Below are 16,099 nucleotides of genomic sequence, written 5' to 3'. Positions count from 1 at the left end.
ATGTGTGTTTCAGCACACACTCACACCTCATTCCCCTTCTTGGCTTCCATGACAACTCCCACGGGAACCTTTCCCAAATATATTCTTTCCCCCATAGGAACCTGTTATAGTGTGGACACTATATAAATAATTACATGGTTATTATTGGCATTAACCTTGACCTTTCCCCTTTGATGATGTCATCACCAAGAGTGAGTTCTGTGCAATGTGATTCTACCACCGGCTGAGTGGGCTATATAGTTCTGTTATATTTGTACCGTTTGTACCTGGCAATACACCTTTAGGTTTGGGTTGAAAGTAAAGGAAAGTAATATCGAAATGCGTGTGGGCATTCCTTGTCAAGTTACTACACCTTTTTGGCGACGAGGATAAAACTTTATCAACTTGTACAGGGCGAGTTAGCTAGCTAGCTTAATGAGCGACGGAGAGCAGGTGCCACTGGACGGAAACGCCGACGGGGACAATCAGCAGCAAGTGCAAATCGCTAACGAGGATCAAGGACAGGTTGGCGTTATAATGGCAATGTTTGGGACTATCACTGAGTTTGTGGAAGAGAACGAAGACTGGACGGAATATGTGGAAAGGTTGGGACACTTTTTCTTGGCAAATGGAATCATAGATGAGGCTAAACAGCGCTCTATTCTCTTGAGTGTGTGTGGGGCTAAAACCTACAAGCTAATGAGGAATTTGGCTACACCACGGAGACCGGGAGAAATTCCTTTTGGGGATCTAGTTGCTCTCGTTCAGACTCACCACAATCCAAAGCCTTCAGTGGTTGTCCAGAGGTTCAAGTTTAACTGCCATTTTCGGAAAACAGGTCAGTCTGTTGCTAACTTTGTTGCTGAATTACGGGAACTCTCTGAACATTGTGAGTTTGGGGCTATGTTAGAGGACATGCTCCGTGACAGATTAGTCTGTGGCATTAATGAGGACAGCATACAGCGCCGGTTGCTTGGGGAAGCCACACTGACTTTCAAGAGGGCATTGGAACTATCTCAAGGGATGGAGATGGCCGCTAGTAATGTGAAAAATATTCAAAAGGCCAACAGTGAAAGTGGTGCAGTGCATCAGGTGACAAAAGAGGCGGCAGGAAAAAGGGGAAAAGCAGTGGAATGTTTCAGATGTGGAGGGACACATTATGGTAACAACTGTAAGTTCATGGAGACTGTCTGTCACAATTGCAACAAAAAGGGACATTTAGCAAAAAAATGCAGGGGTCCTAGGAGCAAGCCAGAGGGTGGGCGGACTGGGCTGGGCAAGTTCACAGCACCAAAGCCTCAGTCAGCAGCGCACCACCTAGAGAGCACAGAGGAGGAGGACGAGCATTGTTCCTACAACATGTTTAATGTGAGGGAGCCGCGCGCAGAGCCTATTTATGCTACAGTGGAGGTAGATGGAAAGCAGATGAGGATGGAGGTTGACACGGGGGCCTCTGCCTCTGTCATAAGTGAGGAGACCTACAAACAAAAATGGGGCTCAAGACAGGTTTCTGCCCTCACACCGGCAGGGATCAGACTGCGTACGTACACCGGGGAGACCATACCATTGCTTGGGGCTCTAGAAGTGAACATTGCATACAACAGCCAGGAAGCGAGAGCACGGCTCCTGGTGGTGAAAGGGAATGGGCCTAGTTTACTAGGGCGTGACTGGCTAAACAAAATACAACTGAGCTGGGGTGAGATAAAACACACCCGAGTGACTGAGGATGTCATTCAAAAATACCCAGAGATTTTCAAAGAGGAACTGGGCACACTGCAGGGCACTACAGTTAAGCTGTTCGTGGATCCTCAGGCCGAGCCTCGCCTTTTCAAGCCCAGGACAGTGCCTTACGCCATGAAAAAGAAAGTGGAAGATGAGTTGGAGCGGCTGCAGGAAGCAAACGTCATTACTCCCGTTCAGTTCTCCCGCTGGGCAGCTCCTATCGTTCCCGTTCTGAAAAGTGACGGCACGGTGCGTATATGTGGGGACTACAAACTCACCATCAACAGGGCCTCTAAGCTAGACGCTTACCCGCTGCCACGGGTGGAGGACTTGTTCGCGACACTGGCAGGAGGCAAGACGTTCTCAAAGCTTGACATGAGTCACGCCTACCAACAGCTCCTCCTGGACGAGGACTCAAAAGAGTATGTCACAGTCAACACGCACAAAGGCTTGTTCAGGTACAACCGCTTGGTTTTCGGAGTGGCGTCCAGCCCAGCCATTTTCCAGAGGACAATGGACAATCTGCTGCAGGGGATCCCTCATGTAGCAGTGTACCTGGATGACATCCTGGTTACAGGGGAGACGGAGGAGGAGCACCTCCACCATCTGGACCAGGTGTTAAAGAGATTCTCTGAGGCAGGGCTGCGCCTGAAGCGTAGCAAGTGCACATTCCAAGCACAGAGTGTGACATACCTAGGTCACAAGATCACAGCGCAGGGTCTGTGTCCTGTGGAGGACAAAGTCAGGGCAATCAAGGATGCTCCAAACCCCAAGAATGGGTCAGAGCTCAGGTCGTTCCTGGGCATGGTGAACTACTATGGGAAGTTCCTCCCTGAGCTGTCAACAGTGTTGGCTCCACTTTATCAGTTGCTCCACAAAGACTGTAAATGGAAGTGGGGGCCAGCACAAGAGAAAGCTTTCAAGGAAGTGAAAGCACTACTACAATCAGCACAACTTCTGGTTCATTTTGACCAAGACAAAGAGATCATCCTGTCATGTGACGCCTCACCCTATGGCGTCGGGGCAGTACTCTCTCATCAGATGGAGGACGGGTCAGAGAGACCCATTGGATTTGCATCACGTACGCTGACGAGTGCTGAGAAGGGTTATTCACAGTTAGACAAGGAAGGTCTGGCCATAGTCTTTGCTGTGAAACGCTTCCATCAGTACCTCTACGGTAGTCATTTCACCATATGCACTGACCACAAACCACTGATGAGCCTTTTTAGTGAATCAAGATGCATTCCGCCCATGGCTTCAGCAAGGTTACAGCGTTGGGCCCTGACACTGTCGGCTTACCAGTATACGATAGTGTATAGAGCGGGGAAGGACAATGCAAATGCAGACGCGCTCAGCCGTCTCCCGCTACCAGAGATGCCTGCCACAACTGTGGTGCCTCCCGAGACAATTTTCCTAATGGAGAGATTGTCAAACTCACCTGTGAATGCCAATCAGATCAAACAGTGGACAGACCGGGATCCTATCCTGTCCCAAGTGAAAAGATTCCTGATGCAGGGTTGGCCTCCTGTCATAGAGGATGATGGACTAGGACCTTACGCAAAGCGCAAAACGGAGCTGAGTGTGCAGGATGGCTGCATACTCTGGGGGTCCAGAGTGGTTGTTCCACCCCCTGGCCGTGCACAAGTCATGGATGAGGTCCATGAGGCTCACCCGGGTGCCTCCCGGATGAAAAGTTTAGCCAGATCTTACATCTGGTGGCCTAACATGGATCAGGAGGTAGAAGACAAAGTTAAATCATGTTCTGAGTGCCAGATCAACCAGAAGATGGCGCCGCCCGCGCCACTACATCTGTGGGAGTGGCCTGACCACCCATGGTCTAGGCTGCATATAGATTTTGCAGGCCCTTTCATGGGTCACATGTTCCTTGTCATGGTGGACGCACACTCCAAGTGGCTGGAGGCGCACATCATGAGCAACATCACAGCGACCACAACCATCGAAAAGCTTCGGCAGGTGTTTTCAACCCATGGTCTGCCGGACTCTCTGGTGTCCGACAACGCAACAACGTTTACCTGTGATTTGTTCCAAGAATTCATGCGGAGAAACGGGATCCGCCATGTCCGCAGCGCCCCGTTTCACCCGGCCTCAAACGGCTTAGCGGAGCGGGCTGTGCAGACACTGAAAGAGGGGCTCAAAAGGATGACTGGGGGAACCATCACTACTAAGCTCTCTCGGTTCTTGTTCCAGTACCGCATCACGCCACAAACAACAACAGGACAGGCTCCAGCGGTGATGTTAATGGGCAGAAGGCCAAAAGCTCACCTGGATCTACTGCGTCCGAACATCAGAGCACGAGTGGAACGGAATCAGGAGAAACAAAAAGAGAGACATGACCACCACGCAAGGGAGAGACAGTTAAAACCCAATGACACTGTCTACATCCGCAACTTCACAAGCAGCCAACGCTGGTTGCCAGGTATCATTCTGAGTCAGAGTGGTCCCGTCTCCTTTGTGGTCAAACTGACTGATGGTCGAGTCATGCGCAGACACCAGGACCATCTCCGCCTGCGCTATGACAAAGACAAGACCATGTTTTCAGACGGAACAGCGGTGGGTGGTAGTATACAAGTTGAAATCCCACAGGAAACAGCATCTGAGGAACAGGGGCATTCAGTGGTTCCAGCAGAGGGTGATGGACATTCTCTCACAAACACCCAACCCGCTCCTGTGCCCTCAGACCCAGCTCCACTGGGACATGCCTTACCTGTGTCTCGTAGCACACCAGGAGTACTGCGCAGATCACAGCGTAGTCACAAGCCTCCTGAAAAACTAACTCTGTAGTTGAGACTGAGAGACTCGTGGTGTTAGTGTTTGTTTGGAGCAGCAGACCTAGTTGAAAAGAAATAAGGACTGTCATTTTATTGTTGTTGTTTTGGTTACATTTACCGTAACACCAGCAGAAGTTCTACAGTGTGGTGTAGTAAAGAGAAGAAAACACTAATGTGGTTTACTTGTTAACCTTATGTTTTCCTTACAGGGGGGGGATTTAAATTGAGGGGGGAGAAGTGTTATAGTGTGGACACTATATAAATAATTACATGGTTATTATTGGCATTAACCTTGACCTTTCCCCTTTGATGATGTCATCACCAAGAGTGAGTTCTGTGCAATGTGATTCTACCACCGGCTGAGTGGGCTATATAGTTCTGTTATATTTGTACCGTTTGTACCTGGCAATACACCTTTAGGTTTGGGTTGAAAGTAAAGGAAAGTAATATCGAAATGCGTGTGGGCATTCCTTGTCAAGTTACTACAGAACCACACCTATTTGCATTCTCACAAACAATCACAACATTGTTTCAATAATAGATATAGAACTTTTCTCACAGCTCTGGTATATAATTCTTTGATAAATAGCACAATATGTTTCATCTGAGTATTTGTTATAGTCAAAGTAATCCATATATTATGCTTTTTTACTCAAAAACGAGTTGTATGAGCTCAGGTCAATGAGGCCTACAGGCCATAAATAGCAAATAGAAGTTCAAAACTTGTCATGTTCACAAGAACTTAAGTTGATAAAAAGATCTAACACAACATTAGGTGATAATATATGGATAATTATGGATTTATAATCAGCTATAATGGGGCAGTCATTTTGGACCGGGAACACAGAATTAATTACCATGAAACGAACACAACAGGAGGGTTAATTATTTCTGCAATAATATCAAGTCTGTGACTGTCTTGCTAGCCTAGCTAGCTTATGCAATCAGGGTGTTCCCATGTGGCCATTTTCTTTCATTTCAGATTCTCTGGCAGTCTTTCTTAAAGGTAATTTGTCTGCTAAATCCTGTTGGTTCATTTTAGTTGGCTTTTCATTTCCAATGATAACTAATAATTCAGTGGGGGGTAGTGACAAAGTGTACATGCATGTTTTTCCCATTTCAGATTGCTTGAATTTCATCGTTTGTTCAACAACAGTAAGCAAATACTTTGGTGGTGAATTTGTGGGTTTTGATTGCACGGGGTGTTGGAACTGTTTGAAGAGAATCAAAGCTATAAGTTACCTGCAACGTTAGCTAGCGACAAGAGGAAACCATTGGAAATCAATTGGATGGAAACACAGCTATGTCCCAATAGATTGGAGTTTTCTTTCTAACATGCTAATTTGAGCCCTGTGCAGAGGAAAAAGACTATGCTCATCTCCTCTTTGCCTGACCAGCCCTCATAGTTGAATTACTGTATTGCTCCGGGTTGGCAGCTCTCCACTGCTTTTGTTGACAACACTGATGGGTGAGGGGAAACGCAAGGACATGTGTGTTGTTGCGGTAGTTCAGTGCATGTTGCTGCATGGATGGAAACAGACATTGGTAGAGCTGTTCTTCCTTCCTTTGATTTGTTGCCTAGCTATGTTAATTAATCCGTTCTTAATCCGTCCACTTTCTATAGCCATAGGCCTACAGCAGGGTGCTAATGATGTGGTAATAGCCTGACATGAATGGTAGATTCTGCCAGGGATTGAGTTTTGAAACAAGGTGCAAGTATTCAAAATCCTTGACTTTTTCCACATTTTGTTACATTACAGCCTTATTCTCAAATGTATATTTATTTTTATTTTATTACCCCTTTTTCTCCCCAAATTCGTGGTATCCAATTGGTAGTTGCAGTCATGTCCCATCGCTGCAACTCCCGTACGGACTCGAAAGAGGTGAAGGTCGAGAGCCGCGCGTCCTCCAAAACCCAACACAACTGAGCCAAGCTGCACCGGTTCTTGACACAATGCCCGCTTAACCCAGAAGCCAGCTGCACCAATGTCTCAGAGGAAACACTGTACACCTGGTGACTGTGCCAGCGTGTATTGCACCCGGCCCGCCACAGGAGTCACAAGAGTGTAATGTGACAAGAACATCCCTGCCAGCCAAACCCTCCCATTACCCGGACAACGCTGGACAGTTTGTGCACCACCGCATGGGTCTCCCAGTTGTGGTCAGCTGCGACAGAGCCTGGACTCAAACCAGGATCTCTACTGGCACAGCTATCACTGCAATGCAGTGCCTTAGACCACTGCGCCACTCGGGATGCCATTCTAAAATGGATTACATTTAAAAAGATCCTCAGCAACCTACACACAATACCCCATAATGACAAAGCAAAAACAGGTTTTATAAATTTTAGCAAAAGTATAAAAATGTAAATACAGAAATAAGTATTCAGACCCTTTGCTATGAGACTTGAAATTGAGCTCAGGTGCATCCTGCATCCATTGATCATCCTTGAATTTACCACAAGTCCACTTGTGGTAAATTCAATTGATTGGACATGATTTGGAAAGGCACACGTGTCCATACAAGGTCCCACATTTGACAGTACATGTCAGAGCAAAAAACAAGTAATGAAGTCGAAGGAATTGTCCATTGAGCACCGAAACAGGTTTGCACTGAGGCACAGATCTGGGGAAGGGTACCAAAATATTTCTGCAGCATTGAAGGTCCCCAAGAACACACTGGCCTCCATCATTCTTAAATGGAATAAGTTTGGAACCACGAAGACTCTTCCTAGAGCTGGCCGTCCGGCCAAACTGAGCAATCGGGGGAGAAGGGCCTTGGTCAGGGAGGTAACCAAGAACCCGATGGTCACTCTGACAGAGCTCTAGAGTTCCTCTGTGGAGCTAAGAGAACTGCTAGAACAGGGGTAGGCAATTCCAGTCCTCGAGGGCCTGATTGGTGTCACAGTTTTGCCCCAGCCCCAGCTAACACACCTGACTCCAATAATCACCTAATCAATCTTCAGTTTAGAATGCAATTTGATTAATCAGCTGTGTTTGGTAGGGATAGAGAAAAAGTGTGACACCAATGAAGCCCTAGAGGACTGGAGTTGCTAGAAGGACAACCATCTCTGCAACACTCCATCAATCAGCCCTTTATGGTAGTGGCCAGATGGAAACCACCCCTCAGTAAAAGGCATATGACAGCCCTTTTGGAGTTTACCAAAAGGCAGCTTAAGGACTCAGACCATGAGAAACAAGATTCTCTGGTCTGATGAAACCAAGATTGATCTCTTTGGCCTGAATGCCAAGCGTCACATCTGGAGAAAACCTAGCACCATCCCTACGGTGAAGCACGGTGGTGGCAGCATTATGCTGTGGGAATGTTTTTCAGCGGCAGGGACTGTGAGACTAGTCAGGATCGAGGGGAAAGGTTAACGGAGAAAAGTACAGAGATCCTTGATGAAAAGCTGCTCCATAGTGCTCAGGACCTCAGACTGGGGTGACGGTTCATCTCCCAACAGGACAATGAACCTAAGCACACAGCCAAGACAATGCAGGAGTCGCTTTAAGACAAGTCTCTGAATGTCCTTGAGTGGCCCAACCAGAGTCTGGATTTGAACCCAATCAAACATCTCTGGAGAGACCTGAAAATAGCTGTGCAGCAATGCTCCCCATCCAACCTGCAGAGAAGAATGGGAGATACTCCCCAAATATAGGTGTGCCAAGCTTGTAGCGTCATACCCAAGAATACTTGAGGCTGTAATTTATGCCAAAGGTGCTTCAACAAAGTACTGAAATAAGGATCTGACTACTTATGTTAATGTAATATTTCAGTTTTCTTTCCCCAAAATTGTTTTTTCTTTGTCATTATGGGGTATTGTGTGTAGATTGATGAGGGAAAACAATAAGGTTGTCACCTAACACAAAGGCAACCTGCCTAAATGACTACAGACCCGTAGCACTCACGTCCGTAGCCATGAAGTGCTTTGAAATGCTGGTAATGGCTCACATCAACACCATTATCCCAGAAACCCTTAGACCCACTCCAATTTGCATATCGCCCAAACAGATCCACAGATGATGCAATCTCTATTGCACTCCACACTGCCCTTTCCCACCTGGACAAAAGAAACACCTCTGTGAGAATGCTATTCATTGACTACAGCTCAGCGTTTAATACCATAGTACCCTCAAAGCTCATCACTAAGCTAAAGATCCTGAGACTTAACACCTCCCTCTGCAACTGGATCCTGGACTTCCTGACGGGCCACCCCTAGGTGGTGAGGGTAGGTAGCAACACATCTGCCACGCTTATCCTCAAGACTGGAGCCCCTCAGGGGTGCGTGCTCAGTCCCCTCCTGTACTCCCTGTTCACCCATGACTGCGTGGCAAGGTGCGACTCCAACACCATCATTAAGTTTACAGATGACACAACTGTTGTAGGCCTGATCACCAACAACGATGAGACAGCCTATAGGGAGGAGGTCAGAGACCTGGCCAGGTGGTGCCAGAATAACAACCTATCCCTCAGCGTAACCAAGACTAAGGAGATGATTGGACTACAAGAAAAGGAGGAACTGAGCACGCCCCCATTCTCATCGACGGGGCTGTCCTGGAGCAGGTTGAGAGCTTTAAGTTCCTTGGTGTCCACAGCTCCAACAAACTAGAACGGTCCAAACACACCATGACAGTCGTGAAGAGGGCACGAAAAAGCCTATTCCCCTCAGGAATCTGAAAAGGTTTGGTATGGGTCCTCAGATCCTCAAAAGGTTATATGGCTGCAACATCGAGAGCATCCTGACTGGTTGCATCACTGCCTGGTATGGCAACTGCTCGGCCTCCGACTGCAAGGCACTACAAAGGGTAATGCGTACGATCCAGTACATTACTGGGGCTAAGCTGCCTGCCATCCAGGACCTCTACACCAGGCGGTGTCAGAGAAATGCCCTAAAAGTTGTCGAAGACCCCAGCCACCCCAGTCAAAGACTGTTCTCTCTACTACCACATGGCAAGCGGTACCGGAGCAACAAGTCTAGGACTAAAAGGCTTCTCAACAGCTTTTACCCCCAAGCCATAAGACTCCTGAACAGCTAATCAAATGGCTACCCAGACTTTTTGCATTGTGTGCCCCGCCCAAACCCCTCTTTTACGCTGCTGCTACTCTCTGTTTATCATATATGCATAGTCACTTTAACTATTGCGTGTACTGTATATAGCCTCGCTACAGTTATAGCCCCGCTACTGTTATTTTTCACTGTCTTGTTACTGTTTTTATATTGTTCAATATTGTTTACCTATTGTTCACCTAATACCTATTTTTTACTTAAAAATTGCACTGTAGGTTATAGCCTGTAAGTAAGCATTTCACTGTAAGGTTGTTGTATTCGGCGCACGTGACAAATATACTTTGATTTGATGGTTTCCCTATTGAATTTTATGAAGCATTCTCCTCTCAACTATTCCCTATCCTCAACTTAATGTACAATTAAATCCTTTCTAGTCAGAAACTTCCCCAGACACTTTCCCAGGTGACTATTTTGATTTTGTTAAGCAAAGGACAAGAATCCCCTAGACCATGGCTCATGCCGCCCTATAAGTGTCACATGAGTTGACGTTGGAGAGACGAAGCAGGTACGGGGAGTCAAACATTTAATAAATAACGGACATGGAACGAGACAGGAAAAGCATCACCATACACGAAAACAAAGACAAAAAATAATCAATGCAGCAGCGGGGAACAGAGCAAGGAAAACTGACAAATATAGGGGAGGTAATAACAGGTGATGAGTGAGTCCAGGGGAGTCCAATATCGCTGATATGCGTGACAAGGGAAGGCAGGTGTGCATGATGGATGATAGGAGTGCATGATGCAGGGCAGCCTTTCGCTCTAGGGGAGTCACCCAGTGTCCCACCTGGGCAAACCGGCCGAGACATGGGCGCTGGGAAAGCCGATTGGGGCGTGGAAGCCCAACGAACTGGCAGGAGCATGAGAGCCTGGCAAGCTGGCTGAGGCATGGAAGCCCGACAATCCAGCTGAGGCAAGATGCCTGTCGATCCCACTGCAGAGAGGGAGCCCAAAGATCCGGTGGAGTGTGACGTGGGATGGGAAGCCGCCGAGCCAACCGAGGCAAGGAAACCTCTCGAGCCAGCCAGGGTGTGAAAACCCGGCGCGGGCTGGATTAGGCAACCCCGGTTTCATCGGTGGCGACCCAGAGCCTATGCCACCATACCAACCGGAACGCCAGTACTCCCCGATGCTTTGTATAATGGCTTCTGCATTCTGTCACATGAGTTGACACTGGAGAGACGAAGCAGGTCTGGGGGAGTCAAACATTTAATAAGGAACGGACATGGAACGAGACAGAACCAGCGTCAGCATACAATGAAACAAATACAAAAAAAAAATCAATGCAGCAGCGGGGAACAGAGCTGGGGAACTGACAAATATAGGGGAGGTAATAACAGGCGATGAGTGAGTCCAGGTGAGTCCAATATTGCTGATGCGTGTGATGAGGGAAGGCAGGTGTGTGTAATGGACGATAGGAGTGTGTGATGCAGGGCAGCCTGGCGCCCTCAAGCGCCGGGGGGGGGGGGCAGACGTGACAATAAGCCTTTTGTGCTGCGATTATCACATTTTCACTAAGGTCCTCTTGTGGCATTTAGAGATAGTGATGCCTAATGTAATGAACCCGGGATAATATCTCAGGCAGGCAATCTTTCTATAATATGTGGTAGCTATTTAATGTTCTTTACCCTGCCCACTCAACTCAACAGCCAGAGATTGTCATCTCTCTTGATGCTGAGGAGGCTTTCGACCCTGTTGAGTGGGAATATCTATTTACAGTACTAGAGATATTTGGGTTTGGCCCGTCCTTCCATTCCTGGATTAAGATTTTGTACTCGTCCCCAGTGGCTTCTGTTCACACCAACAATGTTACCTCCAGCTACTTCCCTCTCCACAGAGGGGCCTGGCTGGGTTGCTGTTTATCCCCTTTCCTATTTTATATGGCTATTGAGCCTCTTGCTATCGCTCTGCAGGTGGAGGAGAGGACTAAGGGAATACTAAAGGGTGCCATAACTCGAAGGTGTCCTTATATGCAGACACATTGCTTTTATACATCCCTAACCCTGCTACAAGGTTTTGGGACATTCTCTGGTCATGAGTTAAACCTAACAAAGTGTGCTCCTCCCAATTAATCAGTTAGCAGAAGGTATTGGCTATGTCAATTTCCCATTTAAGGTGGAGCATGACGTCTTTACTTATTTGGGGATAAAGGTCACATGCTAATTTCAGGCACTGTTTAAACATAACTTCAAAACACTCCTGGAGCGCACTAAGCAGGATTTCATAACGTGGTTGTCTCTTCCCATTTCATTAGCAGGTCACATTAATTCTGTTAAGATGACTCTACTACCTAGGTTTTTGTACTTATTCCAAATGATTCCCATTTTTCTGCCAAAGTTCAAACAACTGAACAGCTACAATTCCTTTATGCAGTGGGTTAAGGAGGTGATGTCATCTCTACCTCTGGAGAAGGTTAGGTACACTGTGCATGGGTCCCATTAATACAATATTTTTATTTATTTATTTATTTATTTCACCTTTATTTAACCAGGTAGGCAAGTTGAGAACAAGTTCTCATTTACAAGTGCGACCTGGCCAAGATAAAGCAAAGCAGTTCGACAACATACAAAAACACAGAGTTACACATGGAGTAGAACAACATACAATCAATGATGCAGTAGAAAAAAATAAGACTATATACAATGTGAGCAAATGATGTGAGATAAGGGAGGTAAAGGCAAAAGTGCCATGGTAGCAAAGTAAATAAAGTATAGCAAGAAAAACACTGGAATGGTAGATTTGTAGTTTGAAGAAAGTTCAAAGTTAAAATATAAATAATATGGTGCAAAGGAGCAAAATAAATAAAATAAATAAATACAGTAGGGGAAGAGGTAGTAGTTTGGGCTAAATTATAGATGGGCTATGTACAGGTGCAGTGATCTGTGAGCTGCTCTGACAGCTGGTGCTTAAAGCTAGTGAGGGAGATAAGTGTTTCCAGTTTCAGAGATTTTTGTAGTTTGTTCCAGTCATTGGCAGCAGAGAACTGGAAGGAGAGACGACCAAAGGAGGAGTTGGCTTTAGGGGTGACCAGAGAGATATACCTGCTTGAGCGCATGCTACAGGTGGGTGCTGCTATGGTGACCAGTGAGCGGAGATAAGGGGGGACTTTACCTAGCAGGGTCTTGTGTGTGTGTGTGGAGAGCCTGTCTTTTACTTAGTGTAACTTGCAAATTTTGGTAAGCAGTCATGTCTGTTCTAGTGGCCATATATTGTGCTGATAAGATTCAACTATAATTATGATATCGATTTAATTTTTATTTAACTTTTTCCATTGTGTTTATTTCTATTACTGTACATGTTTCTGTCCTCTTTAAATTAATTTACTTTTCTATGATGGGAGGGATGGAAGGATGGATGGGGGAATGAGGGGTTGTACTGTTTTTCTGTTCTTATATCTGAAAATCCTATAAATAAAATACAAAAAAAAGAATAGTCATTTAACTATGTGGATTTGTCCACCTGCAGTCAAATTGGATGATGAAAGCAATGCTTTGGACCTAAATGCTATCCAATATTGGTATCTTCGCCACGAAATGCCTTTATTTTGTGATTTGGTTCAGAATGATGATAAATACCGGCAAATGCTACCGTTACTACTACAGACCGTGAATATTGTGTTTTCTCCGGTATTATTAACCGAGGGTATGACTATCTGAAACACTTAATTGCTGAGCATCATAGGCGTCCTTTCATAATACATTCGGTGTATAAGGAATATTGGGCCGATTCTTCACACATGGTCTATTCGTTATGAAGGGAAACACAACTTCTTTAAAACACAGCCAGAGTTTCATAAATATCCCTATTACACTAGCCAAAAATCACCAACATCACATCGCATATAAATGGGAATCTTCAGCCAGGACAAATTAGCCATAGGTCCAGGGACGATGGTACAGCTCACTGACATGAAAGAAGGTCCTGAGATTGCTTCTAGATTGAATGTCTCAGTACACACAAATGTTATCCTAGTGAAATAGTTAAAGCACCATGTATCTGTTGAAGTAGTCAACGACGTGCCATTGTTTTACAAAATCAAGGAAGTTGTTGTGAAAGATTAGCAAGTTCTATTCGTTGGCTCACACCTTAAGTCTTTGTTTTGATAACCATTCCCATGTGTTTAAAGTCCTATTGAAGCGAGGTGGGCTGTCTAAGGTATTTGATGTCAATGACATTATGTAATACAAACCATTTGATTTACAAATGGCTTATGGATCAAATTGTTTTCGGTCGGTGGTTTTATACTGTCACCTATTGCAACTTTGAGTAGGTTGCTTTATCGATGTAAACATGGTGTCAAACTCGTATGCAACTTCGATTTCTTTTTTTATTCATCAGTGTCTTACCTTGCTTACTGTTGAAATTAAACCATCTCCAGTGCTAGTTAAAAAAAGAAATGAAAACATGTTAAAGTAATTTCCCAGTATTTAGGGATTTCTATGAGTATGAGTGAAATAGTTTCCCCTCCAAAAAATGCTAATTGATTAAGGATGTTAAAAACAGCTTTTCTTTGTTGGAATGTTTAGAGGGTATATACAGGTCATTACAAATATTAATGGAAGTGGACTGCTGATTGACTCAAGCGCATCCTCAAGAGTAGTCCATCCATCATAGCAAACCATTTTTTTTTTATTTTAGAAGGAAAAAAAATTCAGTTTATGTTTTGGCCACATACCAGTATTGAACAAGTCAACATCATTGTTTGGGTATGAATTAACAGAATATGAACTTTTTAAAAGTAAGATTTTCACTGGGCACTTACTTCAAGTGGGACATTCCAGAATCCATGTATCTTGACATTACAGAATGCCCTTGTTTTTAAAGTATGTGCTAAGATTGTAATACAATCCTAATGTGATATGTGAAGCACTAAATGAATATGTTTGGGACATGATGCAATTCTTCTGTTTGGATTCATTGTTATTTTGTAACTCCAGAAAGCATTGTTTTACACTGGACAGAGTAACCAGAAATGTAAATGTTAACTTTTTATTAGTGTTAACTCTAGATTTACCCTAGTGTTGAAAATAAATGACACTGTGTTAATTCAGCCCAAGTGTTACTTTTGAGTGACACTAGCAAGTGTAATGCAGTGGTAATTGTTACACTACAGAGTGTTACATTAACAGAAATGTCACACTATAATCAGAGTACTTTTTACACTGTAGAGTGGGACCATTTGTTTTCTGGGGTAGTGTTAAAATTAACTCTTGAAGTGCTGATTTAACACTGCAAAATGTACTGTGTATATGATTGGATACTGTATTCAAACAATTATTTATACTCTTTTGTCTGATATAGATGAATGGAACTCAAGGCCATTGCAATGGTTTAACTAGAAAGCACAGAATTGAATAGAACTATGATATTGCATCTCTATGGTCCAAAGCTTCAATCTCAAATCAAAATAAAATCACAATCTGCTGTTGTCAACGGGTGACGGTGATGCCCTTTTCATTCTAATCTGAAAGTCAATACTGTTCTCTCAACAGGTATATTAATGGAACTCAAGACAATCTGAGTGTGTTTTCCTAGAATCAGAACACCAATCTAAAAGCACAATTCTTTTGTTGTCAGTGGCTACCTACCGATGAAATATAAATCATCGGTATATTCCCCCTCAAGCTGATACCACGGCGACCCTCAAGGAACTTCACCGGACTTTATGCAAACTGGAAACAATAAATCCCGAGGCTGCATTTATTGTAGCTGGGGTTTTTAACAAAGCAAATTTGAGATCAAGGCTACCTAAATTCTATCAGCATATTGACTGTAGCACTCGCGCTGGTAAAACACTGGATCACTGCTACTCTAACATATTGACGCTCCAAGATTGTTTGGATCACGGGGAGTGGGGCATATTCCAGCCCCAGAGAATAATATTGACGTATACGCTGATTTGGTGAGTGAGTTGATAAGGAAGTGTATTGGAGATGTAGTACCTACTGTGACTATTAAAACCTACCCTAACCAGAAACTGTGGATAGATGGCAGCATTCGTGCAAAACTGAAAGCGCGAACCACCTCATTTAACCATGGAAAGGTGATTGGGAATATGGCCAAATACAAACAGTGTATTTATTCCCTCCGCAAGGCAATCAAACAAGCGAAATGTCAGCATAGAGACAAAGTGGAGTCACAATTCAACAGCTCAAATCAGTCAGGAAAACCACCTCTCACTCAAAGTCAACAAAACAAAGGAGATGATCGTGGACTTCAGGAGACAGCAGAGGGAGCACCCCCCCATCCACATCAATGGGACAGCAGTGGAGAAGGTGGAAAGTTTTAAGTTCCTCACATCACGGACAAATTGAAATGGTCCACCCACACAGACAGTATGGTGAAGAAGGCGCAATAGTGCCTCTTCAATTTCAGGAGGCTGAAGAAATTTGGCTTGTCACCTAAAACCCTCAACTTTTACAGACGCACAATTGAGAGCATCCTGTCGGGCTGTATCACCGCCTGGTATGGCAACTGCACCGCCCACGACTGCAAGGCTCTCCAGAGGGTGGTGCGGTCTGTGCAACGCATCACCAGGGGCA

The 16,099-nt window shown here is 44.9% G+C and overlaps 1 protein-coding gene across 1 annotated transcript; it reads left to right on the top strand.

Moving 5' to 3' along the window:
• Positions 1–326: 326 nt before the first annotated feature.
• Positions 327–4,230, top strand: LOC115173760 (uncharacterized protein K02A2.6-like; the record flags this gene model as incomplete). Its single annotated transcript, XM_029732129.1, has 1 exon — positions 327–4,230. A coding segment is annotated over exon 1 (3,816 nt), but the record flags the coding sequence as incomplete, so codon positions are not given.
• Positions 4,231–16,099: the final 11,869 nt, after the last annotated feature.

This window comes from Salmo trutta, chromosome 34, assembly GCF_901001165.1.
Source record: "Salmo trutta chromosome 34, fSalTru1.1, whole genome shotgun sequence".
In the NCBI taxonomy this organism is placed as follows: domain Eukaryota; kingdom Metazoa; phylum Chordata; class Actinopteri; order Salmoniformes; family Salmonidae; genus Salmo; species Salmo trutta.
Note: the sequence above shows the minus strand (reverse complement) of the source record. Positions and strands in the feature narration are given on the sequence as shown.